This window comes from Cupressus sempervirens, chromosome 4 (assembly GCF_028749045.1).
Source record: "Cupressus sempervirens isolate cs-2001-9-10 chromosome 4, ASM2874904v1, whole genome shotgun sequence".
In the NCBI taxonomy this organism is placed as follows: Eukaryota; Viridiplantae; Streptophyta; class Pinopsida; order Cupressales; family Cupressaceae; genus Cupressus; species Cupressus sempervirens.
Genome location: NC_143121.1, coordinates 359,918,866 through 359,942,714, shown reverse-complemented (window position 1 = coordinate 359,942,714; position 23,849 = coordinate 359,918,866). Strand labels below are relative to the sequence as shown.

Genomic DNA, 23,849 nt, shown 5'->3' with positions numbered 1-23,849 from the left:
TGATCTCTCTTTTGCAAATTTGAGTAGCTAAGTATGTAGGATTTTGGTCTTTATACTCGAACATCTTCTTGTTGAATTTACTTATGTCAAGACCTCCTAGATTTGTAATGCAAGGGAGATTGATCCAATCCACAAATCTGCATAATCTTCTATCATTCTTTACGAACATAGATTAGAGGCTCTCAATCTTCCTATACTCCAATAATAACAATAAATTTCTAATTGTCTTTCTCTAGACACACCATACTGGTTCCTTCAAAACATGATTCAATTTAATGTTCTTCTATTCTGGATAGACTCTTATTCAAAGATGCATAACTTTTGAACTAGGTTAAAACTTGCCAATCGCTTTGGTGAGGCTGGCCGCAATTAGCCTATTACCAACATACTTGAATTTTAAGAAAATCCAACGGTTAGTTTGCAAGATAGAGCCCCCGCACTGAGACTGAATTTTTCAAAGCCACGTCTTTCATTCTTCTTTAGACATTCAATACCACTCCTCCTTCTTGCTGTTAGCAGGCGCTTCCTTCCACTATTGCCACCTTTTGGCACGTCCCAAACCATTATCGGGTTGAGTGAGGAAGTCACCACCTTCCTTCCTCTGTCCCAACTGGAGGGCCTTTGGTTCTTCCAACTACCTAATCTAGCCACCAAAGTGTTGCGGGTGTGCGTTTATTTGATATTAGAAAATCCACCACCTTTTTTCTTTACTAATTCCCGAGACCATTAACCAACAATCTGTCTCCCATATGCAGGTCATTCAAAACCCCTTCATCATGCATGCTGCCGCTTCTCTCTCTCCCTCGAGCTTCTCTTTGAATTCCACAGACACCTACCTTCCGGTGCTTCGCAGCCATGAACCAATATGTTAAGTTAGTAACGGTTTGTGAAAACTGTTTCCAATCTGGAACTCATGCCGTAAGAAATACATAACCACGACATTGATTATTTTATCCATAACTTGAAACCTAAACAGATAATTACCATGTTCTTTCACCACAGAATCAAAATCTGAATGCATGGGTACAATAAGAAAGTCGATAAAGATAAATTGAACACCACTAAACATAAATATATATATCTCCATTAATAAAGGCTTTGCAGATTACAAATATATGGCCCTCTAGCGGCATTGGAGATCTAATGATTGTCTCTTTCTCCAACTATGTTCTCACTATTGACTCTCTCTCCCTTCCCTATTACAATATGCGAGGTCTATATAAAGACCATCGTAACGGTTATAAACTGTTCAACTACTCTAATATCCTTCGTATTCCATGTCCCCTTGTATTCCATTGATAAAAATAATCAAATAAACCTATTTCATATGCATTACAATACATTTTCATCACTAAATAATGATTTAACGAACTTCTAAATGAAAAAAGGTATTAAATTCGAAGGTGGAGGTGGTGCTTCTGCGCCATATGGCCAAACTTGAAAGGTTTCTATGTCCCATGGAAATGTGCTAGTGAGAATCTACAAACGAATCTTTGCCTCTGCTGGATTGATGCCTCCACTGCTTTGTCTCCTCTCATTGTTAACTTACTCCCATCTATGGAGTTATGTTGCTGCCTCCAATGGTGCTTCCCATTTCACAGTTCACTCCTTTGAGCTACATCACAACCACTGTCCCTCACATGGGAGTCCCTCATGCCTCTCTCCCTAGTCTATTGGCGACCCACAAGACCATCTCCTATGATCTTTGGTAGACCTCCTTGTCCACCACTCGCAGCTGAATGAACTGGCACCAAGTTTGCAATCACTAACTGCATAACAAGACCCAAAACAAAAACCACAATACTGCCTGGTGTAGATCCCATCTACACACTCAGAATTTTCTGACCTCTGATACCACTTATGATGCAAGGGAGATTGATCCAATCCACAAATTTGCATAATCTTCTATCCTTCTTTACGAACATAGATTAGAGGCTCTCAATCTTCCTATACTCCAATAATAACAATAAATTTCTAACTGTCTTTCTCTAGACACACCATAACAGTTCCTTCAAAACATAATTCAATTTAACATTCTTCTACTCTGGATAGACTCTTACTTTGAGACGCATAACTTTTGAACCAGATTAAAACTCGCCAATCGCTTCAGTGAGGCTGGCCACGATTAGCCTATTATCAACATACTTGAATCTTAAGAAAATCCAACGGTTAGTTTGCAAGATAGAGCTCCTGCACTGAGACTGAATTTTTCAGAGCCATGTCTTTCATTCTTCTTTAGACATTCAATACCACTCCTCCTTGCTGTTAGCGGGCTCTTCCTTCCACTGTCACCACCTTTTGGCACGTCCCAAACCACTATCGGGTTGAGTGAGGAAGTCACCACCTTCCTTCCTCCGTCCCAACCCGAGGGCCTTTGGTTCTTCCAACTACCTAATCTAGCCACCAAAGTGTCGCGGGTGTGCGTGTATTTTATATTAGAAAATCCACCACCCTTTTTCTTTACTAATTCCTGAGACCATCAACCAATGGTCTGTCTCCCATATGCAGGTCATTCGAAACCCCTTCATCATGCATGCTGCCGCTTCTCTCTCTCCCTCGAGCTTCTCTTCGAATTCCATAGACACCACCCTTCCAGTTCTTCGTGGCCATGAACCAATACGTTAAGTTAGTAATGGTTCTTGAAAACTGTATCAAATCTGGAACTCATGCCGTAAGAAATACATAACCATGACATTGATTATTTTATCCATAACTTGAAAACTGAACAGATGATTACCTTGTTTTGTCACCACAGAATCTAAATCCGAATGCATGGTTACAATAAGAAAGTCTATAAAGATAAACTGAACACCAGTTATCTCCAATAATTTTAGGCTCTGCAGATTACAAATATATGGCTCTCTAGCTGTCACCAGAGAGCCATTTGGAGATTCTAATGATTCTCTCTTTCTCCAATCATGTTCTCACTATCAACTCTCTCTCCCTTCCCTATTACAATATGTGAGGTCTATATAAAGACCATCGTAACGGTTATAAACTGTTCAACTACTCTAATATCCTTTGTATTCCATGCCCCCTTGTATTCCATTGATAAAAAATATCAAATAAACCTATTTCATGTGCATTACACTACATTTTCATCACTAAATAATGATTTAATGAACTTCCAAATGAAAGAAAGGTATTAAATTCGAAGCTGGAGGTGGTGCTCCTGCACCAATTTGTGTCACCAACATTCTTCCATTTTGAAACAATCTTGGATTCAAGATAGAATCCTCTTTGCTCGGTCTTGATTTGTGTCAATCTGGACAAACTCGTTCTCTTGGTTTTGCCATTTTTCTTATTGCAAAATAGAATAAACAAACATAAGGATGCTGGAAGAATAAAAAACATATTAAATATCTATACTCATAGAATGAATTCCAACTCTAGAGAAGAGAAGTTTGGAAATTCATTATAAACTCTTCACTCTCTAGAAAGGGGTTTTCTCCCTCAAGAAAATCATGCCTTCTCTCTCATTCTTCCAAACTTACTGCAAAATTGCTTCGCTCAATTGAAGGTCTCCTTTCTCAACTCTTTTGCTCAATGCCACTCACTGCGCTCTAGAAAGATTCTCTCTCTCTAGGAATTTTTATGTTTCTTCTTTCAGAACTTCTTCACAAGTTTTTTAGAATTCTCACCTCCATTTGTTCTCCAATTCTTAGATGTGAGATGAAATGGAAATGCTTCTCTTATATAGAAATCAAACCTTGAAGCTTCCAATTTTGAAATGAGTCAAACTCTGGCAATTGCATTAAATGCACTTACATGTTTCCAATCCAAGAGAGATTCTCTAATGACCACCACCCCTTGTCTCCAAATGTCTTTTGTTTTTTTGGAAGATGCTAATATGAGCATTTATATCTTCATCCACAAGTTTCACCACGTGCACACTTGAACAGGTTGGAAATTGAAGTATTTTGGCAATTTCATTGTTTCCAATATCTTAATTAAATATTGTATGTCAAGAAAAAATCCAATGCTTAATTTATTTCCAAATTTTGTTAAATAAATATTGGAAATGTTTATTTAAATTTTTGATGCTTATGATATCTCTCGATTTCCCACTTTCACTTACCAAATTCCTCTTGGATTTATAACATTATCACCCATTAGCCACATCCTTTAGATAGGGAATTTAATAATATTTCCATCGTTCAATTTCATTATGAGTATCCATATTTCGATAGTCATTCAATACACATTAGATAATAAGCTTTGGGTGATTATTATTTTTTGGACTCTGTATATCATAAAGATCTAAACTATAGGCAAAGTTCTAGTGTAATCTCTAAAAGGGGACATTACACAGAGTTAGAAACTTTTGGGACCAATGGTTTATTGTCTAGCTAACAATAGAGATGCCATCAACAATTGATATTAACTTCTTAAATTCCAAGGAAATGATTCCCAGGTTAAGTACAATGTTTCTCTTTCTTGGTCATAGAAATTAGTAGGATAGGTGACTATACCGAGATTGGTTTTATTAAACATTTACTATCAACTTAAACTTGATTATTTTGAACTTTGGAGCAATCTTAATTGCTCATCAAATTTGATGTGTTTTTTCTGTTTCTTGAAAATTAGTAGAACAAATAGAAATCTTCAAAACTCCCTTTCAAATTAGTCTATCATTTCCTCGGGCTCACAGGTAGGCACCGGTAAGTAGAAATTTTCTCTAAATCATTAAGTTCCCTCATGGTTACATTGCCATGGGGGGCAAGGGAACGTTGGAACATGGGGACAAGTTTCTGGATAGAGGGGGCATAGGGGCCTCAATTTCAAGACGATGGGGGATGCGGGGGTGGGGAGGTGTACTATATATTATACATGTGGTACTTAAAATGCTAGTAACGAAAAGATGCATATCCATATAAGATATAAAGATTTAAGCAGTAAAACAGTAATTGTAAAATAGTAAATTAGAATTACTAAATACTCGAACATGGAACATTGAACAATAAAATTATACATTGTCGAATCACAAATGGAAGAGTTCTATCTAGTGTTAAATTATAAATATCAAAAGTGTGAGTATCTAATTATAATGATTACTACATTGAGTAGCATGATACCCAAACAAGTGCAAACTACAAGAGATGGGCCCCATATATCCCTAGTGCAAGAATAAAACCCATAAGACATAAATTTTTTAAGTTCACTTTATCTATTGGTCATGATAGGGGAACCTTGGGTGTCCCCCCCTTCGGGGACCTCTAGGTGCCCCTCCAAAGATGCTGAGACGTCCTCACATTTCCAGTAAAACAACAGTGATTTGTTGGCACCACTTGGAATGCCAGAACACCATCCCTAAGTCCCCATTCTGGGGATGTTGGGGATTGGGGGGGGGGGGGGGCGGGGTGCACCCCAGGGTACACTAGGTTTCCTCTTGCAGAGCTTGCTTGTTGCTGTGGTAGAGATTACATGGTTACAAATTTAATTCAAGAATTTTCTAATGATTTTTTACAAGTTAATGGGATTAATTAGAAATACCTTGTTTACAATGTTTCGTCGTTCCTTTGAAAGAAGTAACCTGTATTCAGATTTAACATGTCTTTGGATTGTATGATCTTTACAATTTGGTGATGTTTTCTTTTGTAATTTAGATTTATTTAGTTAGCAAGAGACTTGAGTGAGATTTTTGGAATTAAGTGTAGAGGATTTATTTTGCATCAACACTTCAACTTACACTCAATGATCTATTATTGCTATGAAGAAAAAGTAACATGTATTGTAGACGAAGACTCTAAATGCTAGATGGAAGAAAGGGGAAGGAGAAAGAGTGTTGGTAACAAGTGGAATGTGATTAAAATAATGAAAATAAGAAAGATAATAATCAATGAAATGAAAAGTCTTAGTTTAGATAACAATGAAGAATAAGTCTTCGTGAGTACTTATTAAAGGATCAAAGAGAAGCGAAAAATAAGAAAACGATGTAATATCCATAGGATAAAATATAATGTTAAAACACTTGATAAATAAATAATAATAAAAGAACTTATTAAAAAATGATAATGAAATTAATATCCTCAAAATTAAAAATGTAATCTTTGAAGCAATAATATTACCAATAAATAAGATGATAATAATGTAAGAAATAAAGCTCAACCAAAAAGCATAACAATAAAAACCTAGAAGGAGAAGCAACTTATAGATGGAATAACAAGTGAAGGAACCTTTTCAGGAGAGGGAATGAGGAAACAAACAAGGAGAAATGGAGAACTGAGAGAGAAGCTAGAGGTGGCGGAGGAGTCGAGAGTGAGAGAGTGCAAAAGAAAGAGAAAAGATGTGAGAAGAGGAAAAATGGCTTAGGTGAGAAGGGATAGTGATACAACAAATTGGGATGAGAAATAGGAGAGTGATGTCCAGCACTAGGGAAGATGTAAGTGGCTAATGTTGTGTAGCCATGACTTGGGCGCCCTTTAAGCAAATGTGATGTTTAGTGTTGAAAGAATGCTCAACAAAGGGAAATTTTCTAGTGTGATCATGCTTATTGCAACTACTATATTATTCAATATTTGAGGAAAATTGTTGTTTTTGTGAGAGGTACTATTTTTTTTTGGCTTATTATGGTCTAGAAATGTGTTTAGACTTGTTTTAATGCTCTAGATATACAATTTCTTGGCAATATGTTCCTCTTTCCAAATATAAAAAAGCTCTAATGGCAACGGTTGTAAGGATCCGTAGATTTTGGGCTGGATGGTCGTGAGAAGATGCAAGGGGAGTAATATTTGAGAGGAAAGAAAACCGAGGTGTACAAAATAGATATTGTGTAGCAAGGGGAGTTGTAACATGCTCAAATTCTTTAATGAGCTTAATGCTTTGATTAGTGTTGTTGAAGTGGGACTGGAATTATTCAAGCTTGTTTAGTTTGTGTTGCTAGCAAGGTTGGTATTCTTGTTGTCGTACTTCCACAATTGAGGTTTAGAAGGGAAGGAGTTGAGGACTGTTTCTTTAAAATGCTCTACGAAAAGATTGGCAACTACAAGGGAACACAATGATCCCATGGCAACACCATTATATTTGTTTATAGACAACTCCTTCAAAGTGAAGAATGTTGTTGTCAAATGTAACTCTCTGAGATTGATATTTCATCTCTTTCAGCAGATTTATGGTCTCGCGTAGTACGAAAGGTTGTTGCCTTCATTTATGACAATAATCTCTTATTTTCTTTTCTAACTTTAGAGTTATTGTCGTACTATTATCTATTGTTGAATTTCAGCTGTAACTTTTGTGTAGAGCTTGTCATCATCATGCACATAATTCATTCAGGAACAAGTAATGTTTCTTTGTAATCTTTTGTTCAGTAGAATATTTTATCATGCAAAATGTTTGTTGGATCATTCTGAATCCAATCCTATAATATTTATCAACTACTTTCCCACTAGACTATTTATTTACTGCCTATTATTAAACAGAATCATAATGTTTGAAATTGATCTCAGTTTCAGGAGTTGACTGGTGTGGTACCATTTAAAATAAAAATAAAAATGCTTTATATTTCTTTCAATCTTCAACAGTTGACTTGTACGATGTTATTTATTAAGGTTTTACATTTGTCTTGTTTTAGGCTGCTGACTGGCATGGTATGCCCAAAGAACCAGTTCAGAAGATGGTGGTCATGACATCACGTCTTTTAAGTGACACACATCGGTACATTCTACGTTGCTTGGACATGCATCGTTCTATCCAACACTGCACCATATTTACATCAATTTCAGAGGTATGTCTGGTTCAGCTGCTAACATGAATTTTGCTGGTTACAGTAAGCATTGTTTCTTCTTTGACTTGAATGATAAAAGCAAATTTTGGGAAGTGTACATAGATATATTCACTCATCTATACTAATGCACAAAAAATTGGTTGAGAGCTACATATTCACATAGCTGATAATGTAATTGTAGGATTTGGCTATGGAGATAGGCACCCAAGATCTAGAGGCCTAATAGAAAACACAATAAAAAAAGAGAATGAATATGAAAAGAATAAACTATGTTGTCGACAAGGATGCAATACAATAGCTGAATGTGCATAGGAGACCCCTTGGTTAAGTAGACCAAGGTGCAAACATAGGAAGGTGTAAGATTATGACATGATAACCAAGAGACAACTTATCACCCGCCTAAGGTGTAAAAGTGAGTGTCACATGTTCACTAGAAGTGGATCACACTCCAAAGTGGAATAAAGTATGTGCAATATGTTCACTAAAGGTGGGAGGTGATAAAGTGATTAATGCATTAATGGTGGAGTCGTCACATAAAGTGGAATGTGTAGCATGGTAACATCAACTAAAGTGAAGTATGGCTTGCTAGGTGCAGAACTTAAACATATCAAGATCCCCCTCAAGTGCAACTTAGAAAAAATGCATACACAATGCAAGATTGGCCTGATTATTAGACTATGTTAGGTACCCATGTACAAAAGCAATGCAATATCTCACAAAATGAAAAAAAGGAGAAATCACAGTTGGTTGAAACTCCTCCCCAAAAGAGAGGTGGATATACAAAAGAATCCTTAAAGAAAAATGAGGACAAATTCCTGTGTGAGGAAAAAGTCACTTCCATAAGAGAGAATGGAGAAGTCAAGTGACCTCTTTGAAGAAAGATCCCACACCCTCATGAAAGTGTGCAGCTGACAATGCTTGTTCTCAGTGAAGGGTCTGGTGAAGACATCCACCACTTGCATGTTATAGGAGAACATTGCAAACTAATGACCTCTTGATCAGCTTCTTGATGTAGTGCATAGTGAATCCCATAGTGATGTATACCCTGAATGTAATTCTTGCATCTGGCAACTTTCTAGTGAAGCTCATGTGGTTCCTGCATAAGGTGTGAAACCAAGCCGATTGCAAAGGAAAATCCAGTTGTGTGCGAGTCAAGTAGATGTGGCTTCCAACAAGTTGATGATACAAGGTGGCATCAACAACTGAAGTGAAACACCTACCTAGCCTAAAGTTGGACTCACAAAAGAAAAGGGATCGGGGTAAGCTTACAATCAAGCATGCAGAATCATGCTAGAATATCAAGAAAGAGCATGCTTGTGTTGAAGTGTGATCCTCAAAGAAGACAAAGTGACTTCAATTTTGAGAAAGTAGTGCAAGTGGCCCAAGTCAGCCATAGCAAATTTGGTGCAAAGAAAATTTGACATTACCAATAATGGATGATTTAATTCCCATAATGATCAAGCCATCAACAAAGAGCACAAGAAGTAAATGAGAGTCATCTTGTTGCAAAAATGTAGACATTTTGGTCTGAATGACACCCAGTGAGTCCCACTAAGAGAATAGAGGAGCTTGTCTTGGCATACCAAGCCTAAGGGAATTGTTTGAGGCCATACATAGGTAGACTTCCTTAATTGGTAAACCAAAGAAGAGTTCTGGATGAATCTGTATGGTTGCTCCATGTAAATCTTCTCTTAAAGATCCCTGTGAAGGAATGCAATATTTGTGTCCATCTAATGTTATCCAATCATGAGTTGCAACAATGGCAAGAGTCAAGTAGATGGAGATCATCTTGGCAACTAGAGCAAAGGTTTTTATCTAAACAATACTAGGAACCTGTTAGAAATCTTTTGCCACAAGTCAATCTTTGTACTTGTCCATTGTTCCATCCACGGTATACTTGGTCAGATAGATCCACTTACATTGAACCATCTTTTTTCCCTTAGGAAGAGGAACTAAGTCTTGCTGATGGGTGTTTAGTGACCTCACCAACACAAATCAAAATACCAAGGTATCTTATCCACTCTTGAACAAAATCCTGTGCATGCTAAGATTGCGAAAGATCATACAAGTAATTCCATGGTTCCTTTTATGTGTGGATAAGCTCAATGGTCATTGTGATATGTTGATAATGCAAGGGGACCTACATTTGAATCGTTCTCCACCTCCTGCAATGCTGGCCGAAAATTATTCATCGAATGTTGTGATCTTGTGATGCTTCTGTCATGAGCCCTAATTTATATATGAACAATACAATATATGCTTCAAATATATATACACATACACACACACACACAATTTAAATCTCGCTCTAAATACGTGAGTAATTATCATAATGTATAAATTGATTTAAATATATATTAGATTATGGATAATATATTAATTAATTAATATAAACAACAATAATTAATAATATACAATTCATATTACTAATAATACTAAATTATATTAATACAACTCAATCATCGAACATTATCTTTAAACAATATATAAAAATTAAAAATTAATATGTTTGCCATCAATCAATACACATTCAAATCAATCAAGGTAAATAATAACATCGACTGTGTTTATTTATAAACAAAATAATGAAGGGACGTGGTCAACTTCCGAATCCGAAGGACATGACCCATGGGCCACTAAACATATAAATGTTGAGCATCGGAACAGTAAAGGGGGAGGAACGAATAAATTTCCATTAAAGCAAAGAGGGACCAAATAAAAGCTAAGGAAAACAAGTGCTCTTGTCGAGCTGGAGTCCCTGCCTTTTGAGGAAGTGAGAGTAGTGATGAAGTTGACAAGCATAAACATAATTGAAGCTTAAATGATTCTACGAGGGAGAGTTTTGTAGAAATGCGTATGTTGTTTCTTGCTTGATAGCTGTGAGTAGTTTTTATTATTTTAAGCATCTGTACGATGTAGAAGGTTCGGTATATATAATGCAAACACTATATAATGGGTAAGTAAGTAGAAGGCATAAGCTGGTAATTTAAAACACATTTTTCATATAATGTAAACAGAAGTGAAAGTTGAATTCGTGAGTCCAAAACTGGCATCATGTTGTAGTAATATGTTTGAATCTAGTATCTGCTTCTGTAGACATTGTACAAGTGCAAAATTATCTGTGGTAATTTAGAATCCTCATATTTCTGTAGATACCCACTATGACTGCATTATATCCGATTAACAATGTTAGAGCTTCAAATTAAGGCAGTTGCAGATTCCAGACACATAGAATCATAGAGTGGTACTTGTATACATGATTGTTTACTGTACACTGTTGCTGATAAAAGTAAAAGAATTAAGTCGGAAACATAAACAGCTGTATAAGAAATGTCAAAGAGTGAAAGATGCTCTATTTTGCATTGAATGTGAATCATGCCCTCAAATGTAGGTTGTAGTGACTGGGGTACTATGCTGGATGTTTAGATATGGTAATCGGAGCATATTACAGAGAAAGTGATATTACCTTTGTCACTGCTGTCCACTGTTGTAAAATTTCTGTTGAAGATGGCATTGCTTTTCATATACACTGCAATTTGTATACATGAGCTAGTATGAAGTATGTGTTCAAAGCAAAATTGGATTTGAAATATTGTACTGAAATATTCAAATCAGCTCTTTTCGATTTTTAGAATAATATATTACACAACTCAATAAATTTAATATAATATTCTGTTTATTACATTTACGAATTTCAAAATCAGCATACACTTCCAAGGAGGAATTTAACTAAGTTTCAAGACAACGGCACAATACCCTACTTGCAAGTTCCCAAATCCACAAAATCATTCTCCAAATGAAGGTGAATTTTCAATGTTTATATCTAAAATTCTTTAGTTGTCTATATCTACTAATAGACCTGTGCAATTTGTTCTATCTATGTGCAAATTTTCTATGCATTTAATGCACAAGAATACAAAATGCTTCAGAACAGAATGCACAAGAAAACCTTACTCTAATAGATGATGGGAAAATTTCTTTTGTGCAATTGCTACATCTGTTCCAATACCCTGCAAAATCTTTTTCTATGTTTTTATAAGTTCTGGTTAAATTTAAACAACTGATATCATCAAGAACAAATTGAAATTGAAATGTGAAGTTGGACTTAAAATTCAAAACTTCTGTAAACAACTTTTATAAGAAAATTTGTAACAGAGACCAGAGTTCAGAGAAGTAAACCTATATCGTTTTAGAGAGGGTAAAATTCTGTACGTTGAAACAAATTTAATAGTGGATGGATGGAAATGTTATGCATCTTGACAGAAATTTAATGGTGGGTGCTAAAACAGTAGCAAAAATACTGTACATTTTGAATCTAATGTTATGTAGTTTTACCAACACCTATATAGATATATTTAGCTCTCTGTAAAAATGACCTAAATAGACATGCAGTTCCATAACCGCGAAGCAAAGAGATTTTTCTAGCCTTCAAAATCAATTAACTAAATGGACCTATTTGGCTACATAACCAAGATCTAGATATATTTGGTTTGCAGATGAAAGCACAAAAACAATCAGATTAAACTTGAGTTTGAAAATTCTACGTTCTTCGTCTTACTAGTAAAAAATAGAGGGAATAATTTAGCAAACCTTCTAATTTTTAAATCAAATTATAATGTTATCCTAATATTCACTACAGTCCAACTGTCAAGCATGTCATTGTCTAGTGATATCATAGAGTTATTGCCATGATGGTACTGGATTGGAGCCCTCTGTTAAAATGCCCGTAAGAGTATGGGCAATGAGGCAGGTTGCAATTACCATGACATTTTTTTTCAAATAATAAAGAATAAAAGCATCAATTTAATTAAATAATTCAAAAACTACCAAATGATATTGGAATAGGATTGAATATGGCATTCAATTACAAAAAAATAATTCACACAAACATTTTGAAGGGATTGAGCCGTATTGATGACATTGTCCCACACCTGAAAGAACACGACCTGAGCCCAAAACCCTCTTCCAGCAATAGAGCATGCCATAATCTCAGCATGACATATGATGAGAGTGTGATATAATCAGCATGGAGTACATTTCAGTAGCAACTAAATACCAGAATTTTGAGGATTTGCAACTCACATTACTGTGCACTAAAGAGGCCACACCATGACCATGTCCCAAGATTTATCAACCCAAAGAAAAAAAACTGTGTAAGCGAGTATGCGATCTAAAACACCCAAAGAACCAAACAGTTACTGTAATCACAATCCATGTTATTATTATTTGGTTTTAATTTTTTCCCTTTCCTAATACGTCAAAGATTGTAATGAGAACTAAACATTCCACAAATTAAAAACTTTTACGCACTAGAATTACAAGTGGAAGTGTTTAAATTGGGTAAGTTGCAGCTAATCCATTGGTAACTAGAAGGCAAAAAAAAAACATAATTCTAGGAGGAAGCGTAGCTCAAAGCTGATCAAACACGCCAATTTCTAATAGGAACAAAGAAGACATGAAAGAACAAAAAGGTTTACTCACCTCAAACCAAAAATCACAATGAACATTGGGCTTATCATATCAAAAAACAACTGCAACTACTGTTAGCATGAATGCTTATGATAGTCCTATTGGGGGAGTATCCTAGCATTGTTGGAGCATTTGGAAGATTGTTGATATGACTATATGTTGCATTCATGGTAGTGTTTGTCATTGATGTCAACATACTGGTTATTCTATGAAGACTGATAGAGCAATAGATAGAGATTGAGATCGTGAGGTTCGAGGATTGAAGATGTGGTTAAACATAGTTGAGGACATATTCTTCAGGTTGTCCTGATGACATGGTTAAGTGCACATACCGAAAGTCAAAGACTGGTGATAGTTATTTGAGATTTACTGAAGACAGTATACAAACAGAGTTCCTAAGAAGCGGTTTCTAGTAATTGGATTATATCTCCTAACAAAGATAGAATCTGGTTAAGCGCAGTTAGATAGAGGTAGACGACATCATGATGATGACGTGGTTGAGTGTGCGGAGTCCGAGGTTGCACGTGTGAAGATTTGTGTAAACTGTGAGCCGACAGTATTATGTAATTATGAAAAGATGTAATGTAACGTGTATTGTTTTATCTTAGTGTGGTCTTATTGTAATTGTAAATTGTGAAGGCCTCAAGGCCGACTCAATAAATTAATTTAACGACTTGGTATAAAGGAAAGTTGTTTTCCTTGTGGTTAATGATGAAGAGTGAATGTAAGTGAATTGGAAGTGTGAATTACAAATTATATGTGAGTAAGCGATAAAGGGATTTATGTGATGCGAGTATGCGGATTTGGTATTGAGATTAGAGAAGTATTTGGTGCTAGTGGACAATTGATCATTTGGTATTGTTTTGAATGAAATAATACAAAGGCCAATTGGACAGTAAGTTCGGTTGTCTTGCCTCTGAAGCTGTTTGGATAGTGGGTCCTTCTGCCTTCCACAACTCTTAACAGGGTTGGAAAATCTCATCACAAGGATTCAAAGTCTCGTAATAGGTACTGATATGTACTAAGTGTATTTCATTGACTCCTAACAGGGTCTATCTTTTTGCGAGGAATTTATATATTAGTACATCATTTTGCAGGTACCATCCCCACCATGTTTTTGTCTCTGATTAAGGGTTTCCCTAGTTAACGAATCTGGTGTTATTGTGTATGGTGATCTTGTTATGGTTGTTGCACTTATTGATTACATGTTTTAGATTTAATAAAGAGTTGCTTTAATTGGATAATTGATTCACCCCGCCTCCCCCCCACCTTAGTTATCTTGGTGGACTTTACTTTCTAACAACTACATTGCAGGTGAGTACTAAGTTGAGCAACGCATTTGCATTCAGTGGACCTTTTCCTGAAACGATCAATCGCTGGCTAGTGATGGTAGGGTTTGTGTCGGCGATGGGAGTTGAACTTGCGATTGGAGAGGATCTGTACTGATAGACAAGTAATTCACAATTATCTTAGGAAGCTTTTTCTAGAGCCTTCTTTCTCCAAACTTTTCTAACACATAATAAATGCATCTTTATCTTATCCATCCTATCCCTTTTTTTCTATTTTTTAGTCAAGAAAAACCAATAAAAGCCAAGCAAATTTTCTAAAGACCAATCAGAAAATGCAAATTAGTATGTTATATTGATTTAAAAATTCTAATCTCTCAAACTTTAGACTATTGCATTTGATTATTTTTTAAACTAACTGTGATAGGGGGCTAGTGAAAACATTAGTTCCCTACCTTATATATAAGGTAGCGACTAACAATAGTTTCAAAAGACACCATTCTCACTTTGGTGGCTTCAAATAGGAAAAAGGAACAATGTATAAGTAGGACAGAATGCATAATATAAGACCCTTCAAATAAGACAAAAAGAAGGAATATGGTTTGAACAAGATAATTGTATCTCCTTGCAAATTAATGTTATTAAACATAAACATTAAAAAGTCTTTCTTGAAGGAATAAAGTAAAGAACACAGAGTACATCGGGAATAAAGTGAACCCCATGATTAAAAGGTAGATTAGGTACGATTTATGTATTCATTTTTGTAGGAGATTATGTGATAAAATACACATACACATACACATACATATACATATGCATATGCATATGCATATACATATACATGGAGCATAATGGAATTCCTAAAATGGATAATATATAGATGATGTTTTGTTTATTAAAATATGTAATATTTCATGAAGAGATAAATGGAGTCCCTTATGAAGGGAAGGGAGTGATCTTAAACTCTTTGGAGTTAGCATTAGAGACTGGTGAAAGTCCCATTTGGTTGACACGATAGAGATGCAATTTAAACTCTCAGTGTTAGTATCAAAGATGGTTGTAATTCCCCATTTGGCTGATATGACAGAGATGAATCTTTAGTGCTTGTATTAGAGATGGGCGTAATTACCATTTGGTCGACACCACCTAAATGGATATGATCTCTATAATGTCGGTATGTGAGAATTAACTCCATATGATCGACATGACTAAGATTGATATAATGGTCAGAATATTTTGATGAGTCAACATATGCATATGTAATAAGGCCTTTGGATAGGTAATGCCCCTTCCAAGAAGAAACCTAAGGAGGTGCACTCCAAAGAAGGTGGTGGAATAACAGAGGGTAAGGAAACCTGATTTGGAGACCTCCTTAAGGTTTGGGATAGAAATTGGGGTAGAATATTATAGTTAGACTTGTTATTCTTTAATTCTAACATTTCTTTTGCTTGTATTACTCATCCCAAGCTACCTCTAGTAGTAGGGCCATTACAACTTCTTCCTTGAACGGCACAACTGAAATGTATTGAAATTATAAGGGGAAAGGGTTAAAAGGACCTAAGTCTACTCCTAGGGGAAATGATATCAACAGATACTATGTGATGGACAAATTTCAAAAAACAAAACTCTACTTTGCGAAGATTAACTACAACTCCACAAAATTGGTGCAATCTTCGAGGTCTATGCAAAGATTTTTCATATCATAATGCACACTATCATAACAAATAATGCACATTTATTGATTGAAGTTAAGCATATCCATTTGATAGGGGCTCAAGCTAACTTTAGACCGCAACTTATAATCAACAAGATGAAAAAAGTATGGGCGAGGAAATTTATCAAACAACATTACATTCTTCATTGTCAAAAGACTTTTTCTAACAAATTGAGACATTGAAAGGACACCATGCAACAATTTGAAACAAACATGAATTTACCATAGCTTTAATGAAATCAAATTTTCATTTCTCGAAGTCTTAAATAATGTCTTTCTTCTCCTATCCCACTTGTACTCTAAGGAGCAAAAGCTCTTTACTTCAAATCAGCTAAATATCTATCTTTCTATCTTTTGAATTAGAAATGAGAAGGAAGGGCCTTTATATAGGTCTTCAAATTACAATGCGCAACTCATATTGAAAAAGACATTAAGGGCACTATTAGTGTTAGGGAAAGAGAATTTGTGTTATAAACGAGCCACTCCACACAAACCAATAAAAAGACCACTCACTTATTGGGAAAGTGGTCAAAAGCTGACCCATAATGGAACATGATTCCTTCTCAGCCATTAATGCTCTTTCGCCTAAAATATCCTATGCCCGATTCCCTTATTTAATGCCTCCATCATTATTAAATTCTTTCATTCTTGAATTGATGCAGGAGCATCATGGTTGTAAGGGCAATCTTGCATCAACTAAAAATATTTCTATTTCTATTTTTCCAGTTTTTGTGTATTTAATAGGCACTATTCCTGTACAAAGTTGCTGTTTGTGGGAGCTTGCTAATTTCAGTAAGTTGGTATTATGTGCTCAGATTGTTCTAATCTCATATATGGAGGTTCATCTTTGACATATCAGCCTATTGGATGAGTTTTATTGTCATATTATATGTATTGGTGCAGTTATTGCAGATTTTTTGTATGAATTTTGGCTGTCCAAATTTCAGTTCTAGCGATGAAGGCCTAAATGGCTCTGGAATGGGGTTATAATAGCCTATTCGGTCAACAGTTTGCTAGTTATGGTCTCCAGAGGTGGACCGATCCGAAAATGTAATTTGTAAATTGTCTTGAGTCGATCTTATGTAATAATGTGTAATGAAATAATATAATATGAGGTTTTTTTGTCTTAAGGGTTAGAGCTTAGTGTCTAGAACCTTCTTGGGCAGTTAAGAGTGCCTATATAAGGAAGATCCGTAGGTTGTCTAGGGCAGTTTTGGGTGATAGTTGCAGCTCTGTCTTACAAATTATTGTAAGGAAGGTGCCCATGTGGATTTGCATATTGTAATTCTCTAATTCCGCATTTGCGGCGATAATAAGAAGCCCATATTTTGTTGTCTTAATTTGTGTTGTTCTTTGTTTCTGGTGTTTGTTGTGGTAGTAAGGGGTTTCTGTTGTTTGTTGTGGTATTAAGGGGTTTCATTGTTTGTTGCAGTATTAAGGGGAGCTCCCTTCATCATGAACTTCCAAATTTCTTGATCTTGGATTTTTGAAGGAACTTCAAGATGTATTCTTCCTTCTTTATTTGTACTTGGTCTTTGAGGTTTTGACCTTGAATACCTTGAACTAGATTGTTTGAAACTTGGATGCCTTCAACTATGGAATTGGAATTTTGGGACTTGAATGTCTTCCTTGAATGCGTGGGATTGGAATTCTTCCTCGTTCGTTTGACTAGGATCTTTGGATTTCTCGAGGAAATTCAAGATAGTATTATAAATTATTTTGATTTGTTCTTGCTCGACCAACTTATCAAATGTCATGTTTTATTTTTGTTATCAAAATACCTCCTTGGGAACTTCATTCCATGTCTCTAGCCACCTCTATGGAAATTAATTTCATAATAAACGAATTTATCAATTCTACTTCTATTTAGGCCTTGGATGCACTTGAAATATATAGAAGTATTCTATAGCCAAATTTTAACAATTCCATGCAACTTCTCCTCTAGAGGAAAATGACACAGAGGGAGATATTTCAACACTAACCAATTTCCCACCACCTCTTGAAATATAAACCTTGGGTGCACATAAGGTGTAATGATGGGTTTTGAATACGTAGAGAAATTTACTTAGCATATACTAATTAATGGTCATCGGTGCATTTTAGACCTTGTAATCAATTCTTGACATTACAACATTTTCCTTGGACAAGAGGGATCATTGCTTTTGGGCATATATGCAGCCATGACTTGGATTGTTGAACTAGCACTCTAGACCACAAATTATGTACTGTGGTAGATTTTGATACTTGAGAAAAATCCTTGGCACTATAGAAATGGTGCACATGAGCAAATTTTGCATAATGGAGGATTTTTGAAACTTTGCAAAATTCCTTGCAATGCGAATTCCACACCTAGTGTGCATATCAACAACAATTGAGGAGTATTTTGTACTTAAAAACATTTTCCTTGACCATGTAGATTTTGTAGTCATGGTTGAATATGAGTTCATGTGCCGGATTTTATGAATTAGCACTCTAGGGTGCATATGAGCCTTGTTGAAGGATTTTTATTATTTGAACAAATTCCATTAGCATGTGGAAACCACACCCTTGGGTGCACCTTGCCTTAGGAGGACTTGCGCCCTTGAGGAATTGTGCCCAAGGACACCATCTAGCATACGTGGAGGAACTTTCATATACTTAACCCTTTTCTTGCATTCCTCTATGTTCCTATTTGAAAACTTTTCAGTTTTGCATTTTTCACTCAATTTCTATTCTATCCAACTTGGACATTTATGATCAAGGGCTCTTTAACTAGTGAAATTTCAGTTTTGCTTATTCGCTCGTTTGCACTTTTTGATGCTTTTTTTAGTGTTATTCTTCCAGACTTGACCATTTTCTTTCTTTTTTTGTGTATTTCCACTTTTGCATCCTTTTTCAGAGATATTCTTCCATTCTTTATCATTTTTCTTGCTTTTTCATACTTTTCCACTTTTAGATTTTTTCCAGAGATATTCTTTTGTGCTTGACAAAATTTCTTGCTTTTTCATGGTCTTCCACTTTTGGATGTTTTTTCAGAGATATTCTTACAGTCTTGACTATTTTTTCCCCAATTGCCAGACCATTTTCTTTCTTTTTTTGTGCATTTCCACTTTTGCATCCTTTTTCAGAGATATTCTTCCAGACTTGATCATTTTTCCTGCTTTTTCATACTTTTCCACTTTTAGATTTTTTCCAGAGATATTCTTTTAGGCTTGACAAAATTTCTTGCTTTTTCGTGGTCTTCCACTTTTGGATGTTTTTTCAGAGATGTTCTTCCAGTCTTGACCATTTTTTCCCCAATTGCCAGACTTGTTCAACTTTCGAGATAATTAGATACTGTTTTTTCTCTTTCCTTTACCAGTGCTCATAAAACCTGCAAAAACTAGGATTACTATAAATAGTATGTTTGTTCAAGCACCAAATTAGATTGATTTGGGACACAATGAGACTTAAAAAAATTGACACCACTAAAAATACTAAGTACTTCCCAACTCGAAATTAGGCTAATCATGGACACAATGGAATTTACTTAAAATAGAAATTTCCAAAAGTTGTAAATTCATCAAAACACTCAAAATTCCACTAACATGCCCTTTTGAAAGAGTTTTCTATGATGGAATGTTTTTTTCACTTGAAAGAATTTCTTTCTCTTCTGTCTTGGTGCTCATTGGTGCTACTACTAGTGCAGAGAGGATGAAAAAAAAGACCTGCAAGCCAAATTTCTGCCTATACTTTCCTACATGACTAAAAGATTACTGATCACAAAATGCTCAAAAATCTTGATACGGGGAAAGCTATTCATATGCTGAATTGGAGACTTGCATTTTTTTAGACCTGTTAACTGAGTTCATTGCGGTATCAATTTTCTGCTGCTGCAATCTGTTCGAATTTCTTCCCATGGTTGGGCATTCAAAAAATGTAGCAGTACTTAACTTGAGCCAACTAAACCATAAAATGAGGGCTTGGGACAAAGGAACATTCACAGGGATTTTTCAACCAAGAAGATTGTGGGTTTCCAGACAACTAGTATCTTGAACTTTGAATTTAGTAGAATTGAGGTTTCGATGCAGCTATGGTTCTGTGCCAAGAACAATGGCTTTGTTGGTTTTTTTTGCAAGGAGACAAGGGGTTTCTCTTTGCAAAGTTTTTAAACATCTAGGGTTTCAGTTCAGAGACAGGTGTGCCCCACCTACTTTCTCTCATTGTTCCTGGTCCTTCTAGTTTTTTTTGTTCCTTTTGCTAAAAATGTGAACCGACATTTCCCTCAAAATAGTAAAACCTCATTTAAAAGCTATTAGTAAATTTAAACAAGGGAGTCAAGATGGTGGGAAATGATGACAAGGATACACCAGGTCCTGGTGTGTCCCAGTTAAAGGTAACAGAAGTTGAAAACACTATGGAGGGAAATGTTGACCAAGTTACACCAGATCCTGGTATGCCTCAATTAAATGTAACAGAAGTTGAAAGCACCACACTGGCAGATTAGAGCAAAGATAGTAGGACCTCAAGTAGATATAACCAAGTTGCACTCAGTTGCAACTTATGATCAAATACCTGCATTCCTCGGGGTCGCGTCCTCACCCAAGAAGGCCAAGTTTTGGAAACAGGGATGTCCCCAGGATGGGGAGGTGGGTAGGGGACATCCCTACCCTGTCCCCCTTTTCTGAAAATTCCCAGGAAACGTCTTGAAAACTTGGGGATTTTGGGAAATTTCTTTGGGGACGTCTGTACATGTCAGGGACAGTTGGGCACGCCTTGGAAGTCCCCGGGACAGATGGGCGTCCCTGATTTCATAGACAACATCAGCACTTGTAAAATATTTTCCTTGTATAAAATATTTTCTTTTTTAATTTTAAAGTGGGCCCCTCCTTCCAAGTTCACCCTAACATTCTTATTACTGTTTGGTAGTTAATTCCTTCTATTTGGGGCCCTCTGATTAGTATTTGACAACATTATGTTAAGAATCATGGAATTAATATTGCTGTTACAGTCATGCTACATACTCAGAATTATATAGCAGACTGTTTGCAAGGTTGCTGGGAAAGTCTGAACAGTGCATTATAGACATAGAACATGCATCCTTATGTCATTTTCTGGCAATACATCAATGCTTGGTTGGTCTTGGGTTGATTTGTGGGTCCTTTGTGGATATATGGTGAATATTGGAAGTTGCAACAAGATGCTGTCTTATTGTAACAAACCTATATTATGATCAGAACTGTATGGAGGACTTTTTTTAATGAAAATCAGTCCAATTGGAAGTGTATTTTCAGAATTAAATGATAGTAGTGTGTTTAAATTTGGAAGGTGGGTTATTGTTCTTGTTGGTATTGAAAATGAATTCTAAATTATGTTCTTGGGTAAATTTCAAATTTTTATGTTACATGACATACACATTGACAATGATTCCAAATTATGAATGTATAATAGCATATTGAGCATTGAGTTTGATTATTAAAATGTTGTATGTTAGGGTGCTATGATGTTTAAATGACATGGTTTATCCATGTCTTCATATGAATGTAATGTATATATGCAAATTTCCCTATATATTTAAGCCGTAGGCATTTCCATATTGAGAGTGAGGAGCTAAATGTTGCAACCAACAGTGAGAAGTTGTGTAGGCAGAATGACTACCATTGAAGTCATCTACAATGTTGATTCATTCTGACGTTTTTTTAAACCAATCTTTGGTGTGCATTTTCTCTACTTCACACGTCAAACCTGTACTTTTTTTTCTTCATTCATAAATAACCCGTGTATTGTATGCTTTGGAGTTGTCAATCTATTGGGCCTAGAGGATGTTTATTGACTGCTACTCAAATACGACAAAGCTAAAAGACGCCTATTTCTTTTGAGATGCATTCACAACCGCCTGCAATTGGAATTGCCTTTATGAATCTCAGGTTCATGATATATGTGGTGCAATGCTAGATAACTGGACCGCTGAAAAGCTTGTTCGTCTCTTCTCCGTGTTGGGACATTGGAGTAGCAATTTTTGTTCTCTGAATGGCTGTTGATTAACTTTTACTTACTGATATGGGTTGCTGAATAGCTGCTTATATGGGAGAAACACAGTTTGACCAACACATCTACTATGAGCAACCCATATCACACGCTCCAACCTGCTCCTTCTGTCCAATTAAATATGTATAATGAGCACAGAGGTCCAGCACTTAGTTCCGTCCTATTGTTCTTGAATTATTTATTTCATTCACCCTCAGATACAGTGAGTAGAAAGACGCAAATAGCTTGCCATTATATATTATATAGTTTTTTGCCTGTTTCTCCATGTAGGAGACTGGATGCGATTAGAAAGTTGTTGGATGGTCAGCTGCCGCCCAAAGCTTGCTGCTATTTCAAATCGTACTTGTCATAATTTTGAGATTTAGTTCAATGCAATAATAGATTTCCCAGCAAATTGACATCAGAAAAACAAAACTAAATCAAAGTTTGAGTATTTTGCTGATAGGCAATTTCCTTTGTGAGCTATTTGATCGCATCCACACTCGTCGATACTTGTCTCACACTCATCGGTAAACCATTTATCGACATTGTTGAACTTTATTCAGTCGCAAGTTTTTCCATTCACAATTTCATCCTACTTTGCAATATATGCCTCCTTTGCTTGCAATATTCATTGTCTTCTTGTACTTATGTACTAGTGTCGGGTAGGGAAATGAATCTTATCTACAGATTCATAATTATGGCCAATGTCATGTAGAAACAGCAGGATTTCTTTCACATTTATATTTCATTTGCATTATACCTGGTACAAGACTGCATTGCATTACCTTAAGATTTTCTCCATAAGAGCAGACAACAGGCAAGGTTGGAACCAAACATGATTCGTACCATATTGACCACCTTTGATTTGAGAATGCCTTTGATTATGTTATTTTAAACAACAGGTATACAATTTTATCATATAATTTTTAAAGATAATGATGCAATTACTATTTCAAATATAAGTAATATATTTTTACTGTTAAGATAACAATGCAATTATTATTTCACGTATAAGTACTATATAGAGTAATTTGTTTTTATTGTTAAAGCTGAATTTATTTTGAAGACTGTGTTATAATGGCAAATATTTAGTTTTGTTGTTTGAACACTTGTATTATAACATATCTTAAAAAGTTAAAACAATTCACATAGGTCTTTTATATAGTTTAAGTATTTTATTTTTATGTTTATTTTTAAAAATAAAAGTTTATTTTTTCTTTCATATCTTCTATAATTAATTAATATATAGAACACACAGAGATATCATTCTTCAAAGTAAGATTGCAATTTGACTTTTGAATAGGTTTCATTTTACTTTATTTTTTAATTTTTTGTTACTATGAATTTGACCCTTGCCTTTGGAATAAGTTATTTATTAATGTTTTTTTAAAGAATTAATTATATTTAAGATTACATTTATGATTTTTAAATTTGTATATATTGAGTTTATCTTTTAATAAATACTAATATTATTTATGATATATATGTTCATTATTGTATAAATAAAATTTAAAATAATAAAATAAAATTTGAAATAAAATTTAAATTTAAATTTGAATTTAAAAAAAAAATTAAATTTCAAAAATAAAACTAAACGAAGAGTTGTAAAGCTAAAAAGAAATCTCTATCTCCTCGATCCAAACATGATTGGAAAAAAAGCATTTGAATC

At 35.2% G+C, this 23,849-nt stretch overlaps 1 protein-coding gene across 3 annotated transcripts in view; it reads left to right on the top strand.

The window, feature by feature from the left end:
* Positions 1-23,849, top strand: part of LOC149561555 (vesicle docking protein) — a 77,605-nt gene that overhangs the window by 29,503 nt on the left and 24,253 nt on the right. For all 3 annotated transcript variants that reach the window (XM_089825184.1, XM_089825186.1, XM_089825187.1), the window contains exon 3: positions 7,571-7,723. In XM_089825184.1, the coding sequence (XP_089681310.1) occupies positions 7,571-7,723 (153 nt within the window). The remainder of the gene's footprint in view (positions 1-7,570; positions 7,724-23,849) is intronic.